General features: G+C 36.8%; 1 protein-coding gene across 1 annotated transcript in view; it reads left to right on the forward strand.

Annotated features, from left to right (window-relative positions):
• LOC121372552 (amiloride-sensitive sodium channel subunit gamma-like) overlaps positions 1-16,283 on the forward strand; it is a 41,968-nt gene extending 25,685 nt beyond the window's left edge. Inside the window, exons 8-11 of the mRNA XM_041498943.1 lie at positions 4,985-5,060; positions 6,829-6,981; positions 7,753-7,828; positions 15,475-16,283. Of these exons, the coding sequence (XP_041354877.1) occupies positions 4,985-5,060; positions 6,829-6,981; positions 7,753-7,828; positions 15,475-15,654 (485 nt within the window). The 3' untranslated portion in view covers positions 15,655-16,283. The remainder of the gene's footprint in view (positions 1-4,984; positions 5,061-6,828; positions 6,982-7,752; positions 7,829-15,474) is intronic.

Below are 16,283 nucleotides of genomic sequence, written 5' to 3' on the forward strand. Positions count from 1 at the left end.
TCTTCTCTTCTCTCTCTCTCTCTCTCTCTATCCCTCTCTCTATCTTCTCTATCTATCTTCTCTCTCCCTCTCTTCTCTTTCTCTCTCTCTCTCTCTCTCTCTCTCTCTCTCTCTCTCTCTCTCTCTCTCTCTCTCTCTCTCTCTCTCTCTCTCTCTCTCTCTCTCTCTCTCTCTCTCTCTCTCTCTTCTCTCTCTCTATCTAATGCACGTTCCTCTCTTTCGTACTCAAGCTTTTTAAAAGCTAATTGTTGTTCCACACTTAACTCATTTATCTCTATCTCTGGAACAATCTCACTGTCTTCCATAACAGGACTATCACCAAAAACTTCCTGGATAATAATTGTCCTTATATCTCCTAAGGTTTTAGCTGATGTTAAATCAATTTCTCGCTCACCCGCGATTTCAACTAACTCGGCTTTACGTGCTCGCTTAATCTCCACTACACTGAGCGTAGGCCTATCCAGCAAATTCTTATCCATGTTTAGATATGACGCACTTATTATTAATTAATTTTCTAGTGAACAACGTTGCTACTTCTGGTAATTTGTAAAAATAATTTATAAAGCCCCCATTTACAAACAATACTTTTTTAAATATGCATGTCCCGTTTCAGATCCGGGACGAGCGCCCCAATTTTCACTCCTGTCACGGGGATCCTATAATACCCGTAACCGAATAAAACACGATTATCCAAATATCTCTCCTAACTGTATATCTATTAGATCTCTCTGTAACGGGCAGTTTAAAACCCTAGTGTGGCTCGTCTAGGTATGATCAGAGATACGATCTTATATAAAGTATATATAATATAGCACGTTTAGTTCACTAGAAAACACAACAAAAACACAAGACACTTTGGAATCTGTATTAACCTACGCTGACAAATGTACAGCCGCAGTAGTTAATTAACAACAACAAATAATAACAACCCAGAACTGATCACTTAATTAGTTAATCTCTAGGTGTCTAGTTTACACAATATGCTAATCACTTCACCGTGACACAACACCCACACGTGTGATAATTGAGAAACGCTGCCAGGGGAACTTAATTAATAAAGGAATTACAACTCTATTCCTAACTGGTTAATTTTTAATTAACCCGTAACTACTCATTCAGTAACCTTGTAACACAGAATTAATACTGGTACCTATCACAATAAAGACACTAACCTACAGTTTACCTAGGTCCTCTAGGATGACTGGTTAAGCTTTATATATATATTAGATCAGTGAGCCTACAGTTTACTGCGTCAGATGACCGGCAGCACTGTCTAAATAATATTGGTATAATACAGTATTAAAATATTAAAAGTCACATCAATCACATCAAGGTTATACACAGAGCAGAAAATATATAATTACCAGTCCGGGCGGACTAACGTTCCCCCTGGAAGCCTTCCTATGTTTCTCCCTGATATATCTAAACCCTAGCTATTTATTATAAAATCCCAGACTGGTCCGGAGACAGGATGCGGAACCGAATCTTATGATGTGTATATTTCCACAGTGACCAAGCGGTATTTTTTCTTACAAGCCTAGACTGGTCGTCGCCAGTTCGCTAGAGATACCCCGGTCGCGCGGAGGTATTACGTAACTACTGGCCACATGGCCTCCGCACCTGGGCTGGGTGTGTATTAGAAACTGCACATGGCCCTCTAAAACAATTAATATCGCCACAGGCGAAAACAAAATTAAGAGCATGTGCCGTCACACACCCCCACCTCAAAAAGGATATTTCCTCTACTCTAGGAATAGGGAAATATACTACATTAAAACAAAAGGTGCGTTAACCGACGCATCCGCGCATTTATAACACATAGTAATAAGGTGACTACCAGTAATCACACTGAGTCTCTGAGTCCCTGGTATACAATAAAATATATAAAAACAAAACAGAAATCAAGAATGTCAACACATTATCATAACGTTCAACTTCGGGACAGGGCATCAGCGATTACATTGGATGTGCCCTTGATATGTTCAATGGTAATTGGGAATTCCTGCAGAAGAAGACTCTATCTCAAAACTCTCTGGTTGGTGGCTTTCATTCTGTGAATGAAGGTGAGCGGATTATGGTCCGTAAAGACCACCACTTGATGCACTGCCGATTTCACGTAGATCTGAAAATGCTTCAGAGCTTGTACCATGGCCAAAGCTTCCTTCTCTATAGTGGAATAGTTCACCTGGTGTTTGTCAAACGTTTTGGAGACGAAACTTACAGGATGGTCCAGTCGATTTTCGTCTTCCTGGAACAGCACAGCTCCAGCTCCCACGTCACTGGCATACACAGCCAGCTTGAAAGGCATTCGGTAGTCTGGTGCTGCCATCACGGGAGACGAGGAGAGCATCTGCTTGAAACGGTTGAATGACTTCTCGCATTCATCTGACCACTGGAACTTCGTTTCCTTCTTTAGCAGCGATGTGATGGGGGCCGCTACCGTCGCAAATTTAGCACAGTATCGACGATAATAACCGGCCATACCAAGGAACAGGCGAACTTCACGACGGTTGGTCGGTGCAGGGTACTGGCTGATGCTTAGTGTCTTGGCCTGCAGTGGGGCGACGTAACCATGTCCGACAGTATGACCTAAGTAGGTCACTGAAGCTTTCACGAATTCACATTTGCCCAGGTTCTCAGTCAAGTTAGCTTTCTGTAGGCGACTGAATATTTGTTGTAACCCGGTTAAATGTTCATCCCAAGTGTCGGTGGCTAACACCACATCGTCCAGATACACACTGACGTTTTCTAGGTCTGATAACACCTGTCAAACCAAACGGCATCACTCGGAATTGGAAGAGGCCGTCAGGTGTGATGATCGCCAGAATGTCCCCAGCTTCCTCCGTTAACGGAATGGCGTAAAAACCCTTCAGTAGGTCCAATTTGGTGATGTATTGCGCATGTCCAGCTCGGTCGATGCAATCATCAAGGCGGGGTAGAGGGTAGGCATCTGCCTTGATGAGTTGATTCACGCGACGTAGGTCAGCACACACCCGGAAACTGTTATCTCCCTTTTGAATCAGAATAACAGGTGATGCCCACTGACTGTTTGATGGTTCCAGAATGTCGTGTTCCAATCCGTTTGTGCACAACATAGGGCAAGAAATACCTGTTCTGCACAGAACCCCATTTAATGGGAAGGTACAGCAGCACCTTATCCCCTGGTTTAAATTCCCGACTCCTAGCCTTCCTGTCAAACACTGATTTTATTTTGCTGTGAGCATGGCTCAGTTGCTTCCTAGCTACTTCGGTCGCCTGCCACCTCCTATCTCTAACTCTCCTATTCATTAATACTCCCTTGTCCATATTATAACCTGACATCTGGTCCTCCATCTCACCGTCAGTTAACAATGTAGTGCGAGCTGGCAACAATTTTGGATCAGCCCCCTGCTCTAGAATTAACTCTTGTCTATTACAAGGTAAGTCCCCTCTATCAAACACAACTGGTTCATTTCCCCTCTGCGGGAGATCAACAGGTTCCACCACATTCATTTCCTCAGTTGACTTATTTACCATTTTACTGATAACCTCATCCACTCCAATTTCATGGTTCACACACGTATCAGACAAATCACAATATTCCTCTGGATCTCGTGCTACCTTTCTGGCCATAGCCCTAGTCATTACACACGCAGGATATCTAATCTCATCAACCTCACTCTCTTCTATTGGTAAAGGGCTGTCTTTAATTAACAATTGGTCACATTTCGGCTGACAACACTGACTAGTCAAATCATTACCCAACAAAACTCCTATCTTTTCAACAGGCAAGTCCTTCACAACACCACTAATGACTGGTCCCGTCACAAACTTCGAACACAAGAAAACGTTATGTAACCGGACAACCATATTTTCTCCAGTAACCGAGATTAAAGCCAAACTACGTCCTGTATCTGAATTCTCAATACCAGCTAAACACTACAGCCGCAGTAGTTAATTAACAACAACAAATAATAACAACCCAGAACTGATCACTTAATTAGTTAATCTCTAGGTGTCTAGTTTACACAATATGCTAATCACTTCACCGTGACACAACACCCACACGTGTGATAATTGAGAAACGCTGCCAGAGGATCTTAATTAATAAAGGAATTACAACTCTATTCCTAACTGGTTAATTTTTAATTAACCCGTAAATACTCATTCAGTAACCTTGTAACACAGAATTAATACTGGTACCTATCACAATAAAGACACTAACCTACAGTTTACCTAGGTCCTCTAGGATGACTGGTTAAGCTTTATATGTATATTAGATCAGTGAGCCTACAGTTTACTGCGTCAGATGACCGGCAGCACCGTCTAAATAATATTGGTATAATACAGTATTAAAATATTAAAAGTCACATCAATCACATCAAGGTTATACACAGAGCAGAAAATATATAATTACCAGTCCGGACGGACTAACGTTCCCCCTGGAAGCCTTCCTATGTTTCTCCCTGATATATCTAAACCCTAGCTATTTATTATAAAATCCCAGACTGGTCCGCAGACAGGACGCGGAACCGAATCTTATGATGTGTATATTTCCACAGCGACCAAGCGGTACTTTTTCTTACAAGCCTAGACTGGTCGTCGCCAGTTCGCTAGAGATACCCCGGTCGCGCGGAGGTATTACGTAACTACTGGCCACATGGCCTCCGCACCTGGGCTGGGTGTGTATTAGAAACTGCACACGGCCCTCTAAAACAATTAATATCCCACAGGCGAAAACAAAATTAAGAGCATGATCCGTCACATGCGTGTATGTTTGTTTGTGTTTGTTTGTTTGTGTATGTGTATGTGTATTTGTGTGTGTTTGCAGGGCATGTTCATGTGTGTGTGTGTGTGTGCACGCGTGCGCGTGTGCGTGTGTTTGTATATATATGTGTGTGTGTGTGTGTGTGTGTGTGTGTGTGTGTGTGTGTGTGCTTGTGAACGTGTGCGTGTCTGCATGTGCCACATTAACACATTTGTTGTTTAATATTTTTAATTGCAGAGTGCACTAATAAGGTGTTCATAGAGTACCTCCATAATGATCTTGGCTGTGACGAATTGTGTTCACCATCTTGCAGGTTCGTATTTTACCAAGACAAGACAAGACAATAATTTTATTCTCATAAACTGCACCGAGTGCAGTATGGAGAAAATATAAACAAAATAAGTTACAAAGTGTTTTCTGCAGTGGTAATGGACATAATATTTAATTAATATTAACCCGGAAGACTGACCCTCTCAATAACAATTTGCAAATATTTACATAGTTTACACAAAAGTGATTTTTGTAGTTGTAGAAAATAACTGGTAAAAGGTAATTGCACATGCTTTATTGGTATAGTAACTAGGTATATACAAATTTCGATCAGTAGATAAAGACGTACATTTAAAAATATAGTGAAACTCATCACCAACATCAGTGTTGCACAAGTGACATATTCTGTTTTCTCTCTCAATATTAAACCATCTACCGGTTTCAGTAGGAAGTCTGACATTACCAGTTCTAAATTTACAAAGAATTCTAGCATTTTTTGTTGAGAGTTTCAACAAATAATTTTCTAATTTAAATTCATGCTTGAACATTCTGTAGTTAATACCTTTTGATGAGTCAAATTTATCACTATTCCATTTTTGTAAGTACTGGTCACATAATATTCGTTTAACTACATGTTTTAACCACAAAACATCCACTTGTAATTAAAGTTTCGTGTAACACGAGGTACGATGATGACGACGATGTTAATTATGATGTCGATGATGATAATGAGGATGAGGATGAGGATGAGGATGGCGATCAAGATGTTGATAATTATGATAATGATGATGATGACAATAATAATAATAATTATGTCGATTAAAAAACAACAAAAAAAAAACAACAACCGCAGAAGAAGCATTTAATCAAACACGTAAATTAAAATGTCTCTGGTTCTAAAGAAATTGCGTTGCTTTGCGTTACATGATGAGGCTAGGGTTTTAACATATTTTTATCTAGTACTGATTCAGACATGCCTGTCGTTGGCATGCTTGCTGATTACGCAACTGTGTTCAGTTTAACGACATCGTAGGACATTTTAAACTGATTGTGGGGGAGGGGGGGGGGGGATACAAAAGAATCAGCACAATTAAAATGGTGGCTTCTTCAACAGACAAAACTGATACTTTTAAATTAAAATGAACGCTACATACCGCCCAGAACTTCAGCTATTAATTCAGTTCAATTTATTTTTGTTCTTATATCCAGTCAAGGCTCAAGCGTCACACTGTCCTGGGCACACATCTCAGCTATCTGGGCTGTCTGTCCTGGAGAGTGGGTTAGCTGTTAGTGGTTAGTGAGAGAGAAGTCGGTGTAATGGTCTTACACCTACAAAATGAGTCGTTAAATTCGTTCCGGGTAACAGCCGGTACCGGGGTGTGAACTTAGTTCCTACCAGATTTAAGTTCGATGGCGTACTGAGGCCGTGGACATCAGCCATATTATTTATTTGCATGCCTTCCTTCGATCTGTTCAGTTCTGTCGGACAACGTTTTCTTGTATGTTATATTAGTGGTCATATAGCTCAGTCAGTTTATCAAACCTCTCCCGTAGGCCTAATGATATTTTTCCATCCCTATCGATACCCAACGAGAGGAAAACACCTTGGTTTGTATTGTCCGGTCTGTGGTAAAATGCATGTTAAAATATCTCCTGTAGCTGATGGAACCTGTGGTGGGTTTCCTTTGAAGACTGCGTGCTATAATTCCCAATGTTTGACAGCCAATAGGCGATGATTAATTAATCGATGTGCTCCAGTGATGTTTTCAAGCAAAGCAGCTGTTGTTGTTGTTGTTGTTTGTTTATTACAGCGACGTGGACTACGACACAAAGGTGTCGTCGGCGGTGTGGCCGGCCGAGGTGGTGGTAGACAAGGTGTACGACAAAGTCGTATCACGACGCAGAAAAACCAATTCCTCCAAACTGGATTTACCAGAAAACGAAACGAAACTCCAATATCTCAGGTAAACTCCCAACTTGAGTTGCCGGAAAAAACAACAAAACTACAATAGCTTATGTTTTACATCCAGCATTTTGTAAAGACGGAGGGTTTTTGATTTTTTTATCGAAGCAAATGAAGGCAAAGAGATAGATCTGTAGGGAGATTCGAGGGAATGCTGCCTGATGTTATTCAAATAAAGATGCTCAGAGACGCGTTTTCAGAGCAGTTTAGGGGTGTATATTGTAAGTGATGAATTAAAAACACACTACAAAGTAATTGAAAAGGCCACATCAAACGGGCGGGATGGAAGATGGGTCACGGAACCGCTGTGATCCCCCAACTAGGTCTCCGCCAATGTACAGACACAACTGTATTCCTCTGACGCAAACAAATTTCGTTTTCGATCTAATTATAAACTGTGTTAAGCTTCCTATCTCGTTCTTCCCCACCCTTTCCAATAAATAAAAATTGCGAATTCAATAGCTTTATGTGATGAGAAGTGTCCATAACAGACGTAAGTAAGGAAAGAAATGTTATATTTAACGACGCACTCAACACATTTATTTATTGTTATATGGCGTCGGAGACGTAAGTAAGTGTCAAATGATTGATTTTGGTTGACATGATGCTCAGAAGAGGTTGACGACACTTGCGTCAGGGGACAGAACTCTGCTTTCCTGTTTAATATGAGGAGTTATCCAAACTTGTTCGCGTCATCATGTTCATTCATTCATTTATTCATTCATTCATTCATTCATTCATTCATTCATTCATTTATGTTTATTTTCTGTAGAAAAAACGTTGCCAAGATTCACGTTTACTACAAGCAACTAAATCATGAACATATTGAAACCATTCCGTCATACTCTGTAAGTATGAACATTGTGTATGTTTGTGTTTTGTGTGTGGTCATTCTACAGAAAGTGTCACTTTTATGTACCTTCACACAAAGAAATTATATTTATATATAGAAAACTAAATTTGTTGTCTTTAACGATACCTTATTAATAATATCATCCCGTCATAGCATTTCTTTTCTCTCTGGTAATCAGCTTTGATAGAGATTTTATTCGAGATTAGTGTAAAATGTCATTGGTATTACCTGTCGCTAGCATAACACTATACATAACATGCACTGTTAAAATATTTAACAGAAGACATAACACTAAATACCTTTAATGCAATACGTACTGATGGCTGACTTTCTCACTAAAGAAGGAATCTTGTAAATATTTTCCGTATTCAAAAGATGGGCAATATAAGCTTGTCCCTGGAGTTTTATGTCATTGGTATATACTTATGAGAAAACAAAAGAAACTAAATGCTCTCTGGATGAAACATTCCACCGCTAGATATCGGCCATCGAACTCATTTGTCAAAAACATCAGACATATTAACAGTTGTGAATAGTTTTCTTTAAATGTCCTGAATGTATTGTCAAAATATAAAAGTGGGTTTATTCACTGTCATTGGTGTTACGTTCGTATTTATGTAATGGTTACTAAATTTAAGAAACTTTTTGTATGTTATTGTAGACATCGTATGTCTGCTACAACATGCACTTTTTCAGTTTTCTCAACTGTTTCTTTAGAGAGCATGAATTAATTATGCACTTATTTGTCAGTGGTGTTACCTGTCATGTTACCAGGTGCGGAGTAACACCAATGACAATTAGTAACACCAATGGCAATGCGTTTGAATAAGATGCCGTTTCCCTCGCTTTGCATATTTTTGCAGATGGTTTGAAAATTTAAGGGACTTGTGCAGCATCATAGTTGCATAATGGCACTTTGGATAAATTATAAATGTTTTGCTGTAATGTAAAGAGTATATCTTCAACGTCCCTAACTGCGTTATGCTTGGTTCGCGCAATTAACATCCGATTTGTTGTCGTCTGCTTGTCGTTCATTTGTGAGGTTTTTCTTCACAGTTAGTGAAGATTTCCATTAACAATAAAGTTAAGACAAGTAAATATCTGAATACAAAACTTTACAAACTCCTAAAAGCATTAAGTTTCCTATAGTCCGTCCCATCCTTTTTACAATTTAAGTGGGGTTTTTTTTTCTTTTCTTTTTTTGCGTTAATAATTCCAGTTTGGTTTGACGTAAGAGGACATGTAAAAGTATTTTGGAAATAAAAAATAAATACTATTAAATTTTTTGTGTCCAATTTATAAAACAATCGGCTCAGAAATAAATAGCATGTAGTAAATTTCATAGTATGAAAAAAGGCGTTCCCTGTGGAACCGTTGGTAAAACGCGGACCGGGCCGGAACGCTGGACAAACTGATTGTTTCCTTTTAAAGAAAAATTAAACAAAGTGTTCGTCCATTGTACATAGTTCAGAAATATATATTTTATCATGTAGTTGTTTTTAAAAATTGAAAATGTTGAACGGCACATGCGCGAAAATTTTATTTTTTCCAAATGCTAAACGCAGTTAGAAACTACTAACCTTTCCTGTTTAAGAGGTTAAACTTTATGTAAAGAAAAGTTAAAATCATACCGAAAATGTATTACCAAGTTGTAGTCAAATATCGGAAAATTACATTAGGTATTTGTTCATTTCAAATAAAAGCTATTTAAATTTTATTTTAATAAATATTGAATAGCCTGCATTAAAATAGCTTTTTAGTTTAAAAGGAAATAGTTAACTCTTTTGAATAATGACTAGTTCTTATGATTTATTTCTTGAATAGTGACATAATTTGTTTGATTTGCTGTATAGTGTATGTACTGGAAACATTAGAATGACATCACGGTATTGTCATTGGTGTTACTTGTTTTGTCATTGATGTTACGCAAGAATATTTTAGCTGTCATTTCTCAAGAAAATGTATATTTGAAATTTAAATTGTTTATTTAGGAAAGCATACCTTCTACCTTTATGACTTTGGTGAAAATTATTTTGAAGGACTCCATATTTTTAAATAATTAAAACTGCCACAGCGTATAATTTAAGTAACATACAGAATATCCGTGTAGAATGCACAATTACACCCTTGGATAGTGTTTAATTCTAAAGTTATTCCATATATGTTATTAGGGACACCCAAATAACACATCCACGTGCTCTTGATCACTATAAACTAATTGGATCACACTGCTGAAGAACCCCACTTGTCCGGTAACACCAATGACATAATGAACTTCTTCATAGAGTAACGTGTTTGCACGTGCAGGCCGATTACAGTTCTGCGTGGCCAGATATAATTTTGTGTTTCTTTGTTCATCTAGTTTCTAAAAGTTAACAATAAATATTTATATCTTTTAATTGTTTTATCTTGAATTTGTATTTTGAAAAGTGACGCTTTCTGTAGAATGACCCGTGTGCGTTTTAATTGTGTTTTGTTAGATGTGATGTGTGTATTTGATTTGGGTGTGTTTATTTGATTTGTGTTTGTTGCGTGCATATTCATGTTTGCTGAGTATGTGCGTTCATTCAGTGTTTCATTTTAGAGTGTATTTGCCTTTGTCTTTATATGTGTTTTGTATGCATGTATATTTTCCTATGTATGTATACGTGTTTCGTATGTGTCTGTAGTTACCTATGTGTGTCTACGTGTTTCGTATGTGTCTGTATTTACCTATGTATGTATTCGTGTTTCGTATGTGTTTGTAGTTACCTATGTGTGTATTCGTGTTTCGTATGTGTCTGTATTTACCTATGTGTGTATACGTGTTTCGTATGTGTCTGTCTTTACCTATGTTGTATTCGTGTTTCGTATGTGTCTGTATTTACCTATGTGTGTATACGTGTTTCGTATGTGTCTGTATTTACCTATGTGTGTATTCGTGTTTCGTATGTGTCTGTAGTTACCTATGTGTGTCTACGTGTTTCGTATGTGTCTGTAGTTACCTATGTGTGTATTCGTGTTTCGTATGTGTCTGTAGTTACCTATGTGTGTCTGCGTGTTTCGTATGTGTCTGTATTTACCTATGTCTGTATTCGTGTTTCGTATGTGTCTGTATTTACCTATGTGTGTATACGTGTTTCGTATGTGTCTGTATTTACCTATGTGTGTATTCGTGTTTCGTATGTGTCTGTATTTACCTATGTATGTATTCGTGTTTCGTATGTGTCTGTATTTACCTATGTATGTATTCGTGTTTCGTATGTGTCTGTATTTACCTATGTATGTATTCGTGTTTTGTATGCATTTGCTGTTGTGTTGTATGTGCATGGGTCTATGTGTTTTGTTTCTGTGAATGTGTTTTGTGGTGTCTCGGTTATGGTTTATGGTTGTTTAAACACTGTCAGTAGTGTTCTTCCGTGAGTTTCAGTGGAACACGTGATATGTTTATATACTAGTCAGTGATGTTTACCTGTGTTTACACTATTTTCAGTAGTGTTTTTTCTTTTTTATTGGAACAGATGATCTCTTGTGGTTGTTGTGTTTAATATACTAACGTCAGTAATGGGGTGGGGTTTTTTGGTGTTCATACACTGATCTGAGTGATGTTTTTTCTTTCTGTTTTTTTTAACACTAATTTCTAGCTGTAGTGGCATTTTCTCTGTGTATTTCCACACTATTGTAAGTGATCTTTCTCTGGGAGGTTATACATTAACGTACGTGATGCTTCCCTGTGTGTTTATATACTAACGTCAGTGATGGTTCTCTGTGTTTTTATATACTAACGTCAGTGATGTTTCTCTTTGTGTTTATATACTAACGTACGTGGTGTTTCTCTGTGTGTTTATATACTAACGTACGTGATATTTCTCTGTGTGTTTATATACTAACGTTAGTGATGTTTCTGTGCGTGTTTGTATACTAACATACGTGATGTTTCTCTGTGTGTTTATATACTAACGTACGTGATGTTTCTCTGTGTGTTTATATACTAACGTACGTGATGTTTCTTTGTGTGTTTATATACTAACGTCAGTGATGTTTCTGTGCGTGTTTATATATTAACTTGCGTGATGTTTCTCTGTGTGTTTATATACTAACGTACGTGATGTTTCTTTGCGTGCTTATATACTAACGTCAGTGATGTTTCTCTGTGTGTTTATATACTAACGTACGTGATGTTTCTCTGTGTGTTTATATACTAACATACGTGATGTTTCTCTATGTTTATATACTAACGTAGGTGATGTTTCTCCGTGTGTTTATATACTAACATACGTGATGTTTCTCTGTGTTTTTATATACTAACGTACGTGATGTTTCTCTGTGTTTATATACTAACGTCAGTGATGTTTCTCTGCGTGTTTATATACTAATGTACGTGATGTTTCTCTGTGTGTTTATATTCTAACATACATGATGTTTCTCTGTGTGTTTATATACTAACGTCAGTGGTGTTTCTCTGTGTTTAACTACTAACGCCAGTGATGTTTCTGTGCGTGTTTATATACTAACATACGTGATGTTTCTCTGTGTTTATATACTAACATACGTGATGTTTCTCTGTGTGTTTATATACTAACATACGTGATGTTTCTCTGTATATTTATATACTAACGTAGGTGATGTTTCTCTGTGTGTTTATATACTAACGTCAGTGATGTTTTTCTGTGTGTTTATATTATGTAAAAACACAAAATATCAGTTGGCGGGATTCGAACTGCATTGATTCGCTTGACATTTGACAACCCACGACTGTAACCGCCACTCAGCCACCGTGATATCCACAAAAATGAAATCCCAATAAACTCTCAGTTCAAAACCAATGCGACACTTTTGTATTAATATATTATTACACTAATGTCTGTAATCTTTCTCAAGATGTGTGTGTATGTGTGTATGCGTGTGTGTGTGCGCGCGCGTGCGTGTGTGTGTGTGTGTGTGTGTGTGTGTGTGTTTGTTTCTGTGTGTTTATATGCTAATATCTGTAATATTTTTCTATATGTTTATATACCAATGTCAGTGATGTTTCTCTGTGTGTTTATATACTAATGTCAGTGATGTTTCTCTGTGTGTTTATATACCAACGTCAGTGGTGTTTCTCAGGGTGTTTATATACTAATGTCAGTGATGTTTCTCTGTGTGTTTATATACCAACGTCAGTGATGTTTCTCAGTGTGTTTATATACTAATGTCAGTGATGTTTCTCTGTGTGTTTATATACCAATGTCAGTGATGTTTCCAGTGTGTTTATATACTAATGTCAGTGATGTTTCTCTGTGTCTTTATATACCAACGTCATTGGTGTTTCTCAGGGTGTTTATATACTAATGTCAGTGATGTTTCTCAGTGTGTTTATATACCAACGTCAGTGATGTTTCTCTGTGTGTTTATATACTAATGTCAGTGATGTTTCTCTGTGTGTTTATATACTACTCGTAATGCCAGTGATGTTTCTCTGTGTGTTTATATACCAATGTCATTGATGTTTCTCAGTGTGTTTATATACCAATGTCAGTGATGTTTTTCTGTGTGTTTACATACCAACGTCAGTGATGTTCCTCAGTATGTTTATATACTAATGTCAGTGATGTTTCTCTGTGTGTTTATATACTAATATCTGTAATGTTCTCTCTGTGTTTATATACTTATGTCAGTGATGTTTCCTTGTGGGTTTATATACCAACGTCAATGATGTTTCTCTGTGTGTTTATATACTAATATCTGTAATGTTCTCTCTGTGTTTATATACTTATGTCAGTGATGTTTCTTTGTGGGTTTAAATACCAACGTCAGTGATGTTTCTCTGTGTATTTATATACTAATATCTGTAATGTTCTCTCTGTGTTTATATACTTATATCAGTGATGTTTCTCTGTGTTTATCTACAAACGTCAGTGATGTTTCTCTGTGTTTATATACTAACGTCAGTGATGTTTCTCTGTGTTTTTATACACTAACGTCAGTGATTTTTCTCTGTGTTTTTATATACTAACGTCTGTAATGTTTTCTATGTGTTTATATACTAACGTCAGTGATGTTTCTCTGTGTTTATATACTAACATCAGTGATGTTTCTCTGTGTTTTTATATACTAACGTCAGTGATTTTTCTCTGTGTTTTTATATACTAACGTCTGTAATGTTTTCTATGTGTTTATATACTAACGTCAGTGATGTTTCTCTGTGTTTATATACTAACGTCAGTAATGTTTCTCTGTGTGTTTATATACTAACGTCAGTGATGTTTCTCTGTGTTTATATACTAACGTCAGTGATGTTTCTCTGTGTGTTTATATACCAACGTCAGAGATGTTTATATACTAACGTCAGTGATGTTTCTCTGTGTGTTTATATACCAGCGTCAGTAGTGTTTCTTTGTGTGTTTATATACCAACGTCAGTAATGTTTCTCTGTGTTTATATACCAACGTCAGTGATGTTTCTCTCTGTGTTTATATACTTATGTCAGTGATGTTTCTTTGTGGGTTTATATACCAACGTCAGTAATGTTTCTCAGTGTTTATATACTAATATCTGAAATGTTATCTCTGTGTTTATATACTTATGTCTGTGATGTTTCTTTGTAGATTTATATACCAACGTCAGTGATGTTTCTCTGTGTGTTTATATACTAATATCTGTAATGTTCTCTCTGTGTTTATATACTTATGTCAGTGATGTTTCTTTGTGGGTTTATATACCAACGTCAGTGATGTTTCTCTGAGTGTTTATGTACTAACGTCAGTGAAGTTTCTCTCTGTGTTTATATACTTATGTCAGTGATGTTTCTTTGTGGGTTTATATACCAACGTGAGTAATGTTTCTCAGTGTTTATGTACTAATATCGGTAATGTTATCTCTGTGTTTATATACTTATGTCTGTGATGTTTCTTTGTGGATTTATATACCAACGTCAGTGATGTTTTCTGTGTGTTTATATACTAATATCTGTAATGTTCTCTCTGTGTTTATATACTTATGTCAGTGATGTTTCTTTGTGGGTTTATATACCAACGTCAGTGATGTTTCTCTGTGTGTTTATATACTAATATCTGTAATGTTCTCTCTGTGTTTATATACTTATATCACTGATGTTTCTCTGTTTCTCTGTGTGTTTATATACTAACGTCAGTGATGTTTTCTGTGTGTTTATATACTAACGTCGATGATGTTTCTCTGTGTGTTTATATACCAACGTCAGTGATGTTTCTCTGTGTGTTTATATACTAACGTCAGTGATGTTTCTCTGTGTGTTTATATACTAACGTCAGTGATGTTTCTCTGTGTGTTTATATACCAACGTCAGTGATGTTTATATACCAATGTCAGTGATGTTTCTCTGTGTGTTTATATACTAACGTCAGTGATGTTTCTCTGTGTGTTTATATACCAACGTCAGTGATATTCTCTGTGTGTTTATATACCAACGTCAGTGATATTTCTCTGTGTTTATATACCAACGTCAGTGATGTTTATCTGTGTTTATATACCAATGTCAGTGATGTTTTTCTGTGTGTTTATATACTAACGTCAGTGATGTTTCTCTGCGTGTTTATATACTAACGTCAATGATGTTTCTCTGCGTGTTTATATACTAACGTCAGTGATGTTTCTCTGTGTGTTTATATACTAACATCAGTGATGTTTCTCTGTGTGTTTCAGTGGAACACGTTGCTGTCTGATATCGGTGGCCAGGTTGGATTATGGTTAGGATTCTCCCTACTCACTGCAATCGAGATCGTCGAGCTTGTAGCAGACATTTTTATGACGCTGATTAAAAAAATACGCTGTATTGCTCAAGTCGGTGAACAAAAAGCCGTACAGAGTGCTGTGAAATTTTGATTCCCACACAATTATGATAACAGTTTTAATGTGTCCCTCAGACAAATTTAACAGACACTTTCTGAAATGCATTGATTTTCTTGTTAATCGTTTGTTTTATCTAAATCCCAGTTATTGATACATGATATACATATGTATGTAAGTATGTATATATATCTATCTATGTATGTATGTATGTATGTATGTATGTATGTATGTATGTATGTGTGTGTGTATGTATGTGTGTGTATATGTTTTATATCTCTCTCTGTGTGTGTATGTATATATGTGTGGTGTGTATGTCTCTATGTGTGTGTGTGTGTGTGTGTGTGCGTGTGTGCGTGTGTATTTTATTGGATAGTTTGGGTCCTTGTGCAAGCCTACATTTACGAATGTCTCTGTCAATATAATAATTAAATATTCATTTAAGATTTAAATATGTCTTGCGTTGCTGGACATTATATTTTCAATATAATTATGTATTATTAATGTTATGTTTATGCTAAATATTTTGGGTCTCAGTACAACACTACATCTACGGATGGATTTCTGAATTTATCATCCATTAAAGGCTTTTGTTGGAGAGATCGCTGGCACTATAATTTGCGATATCTCCTGCGAAATTCTCTTAGGAAATATCGCTTCTTATA

The sequence above is a fragment of the Gigantopelta aegis genome, chromosome 4 (genome assembly GCF_016097555.1).
Source record: "Gigantopelta aegis isolate Gae_Host chromosome 4, Gae_host_genome, whole genome shotgun sequence".
Taxonomy (NCBI): domain Eukaryota; kingdom Metazoa; phylum Mollusca; class Gastropoda; order Neomphalida; family Peltospiridae; genus Gigantopelta; species Gigantopelta aegis.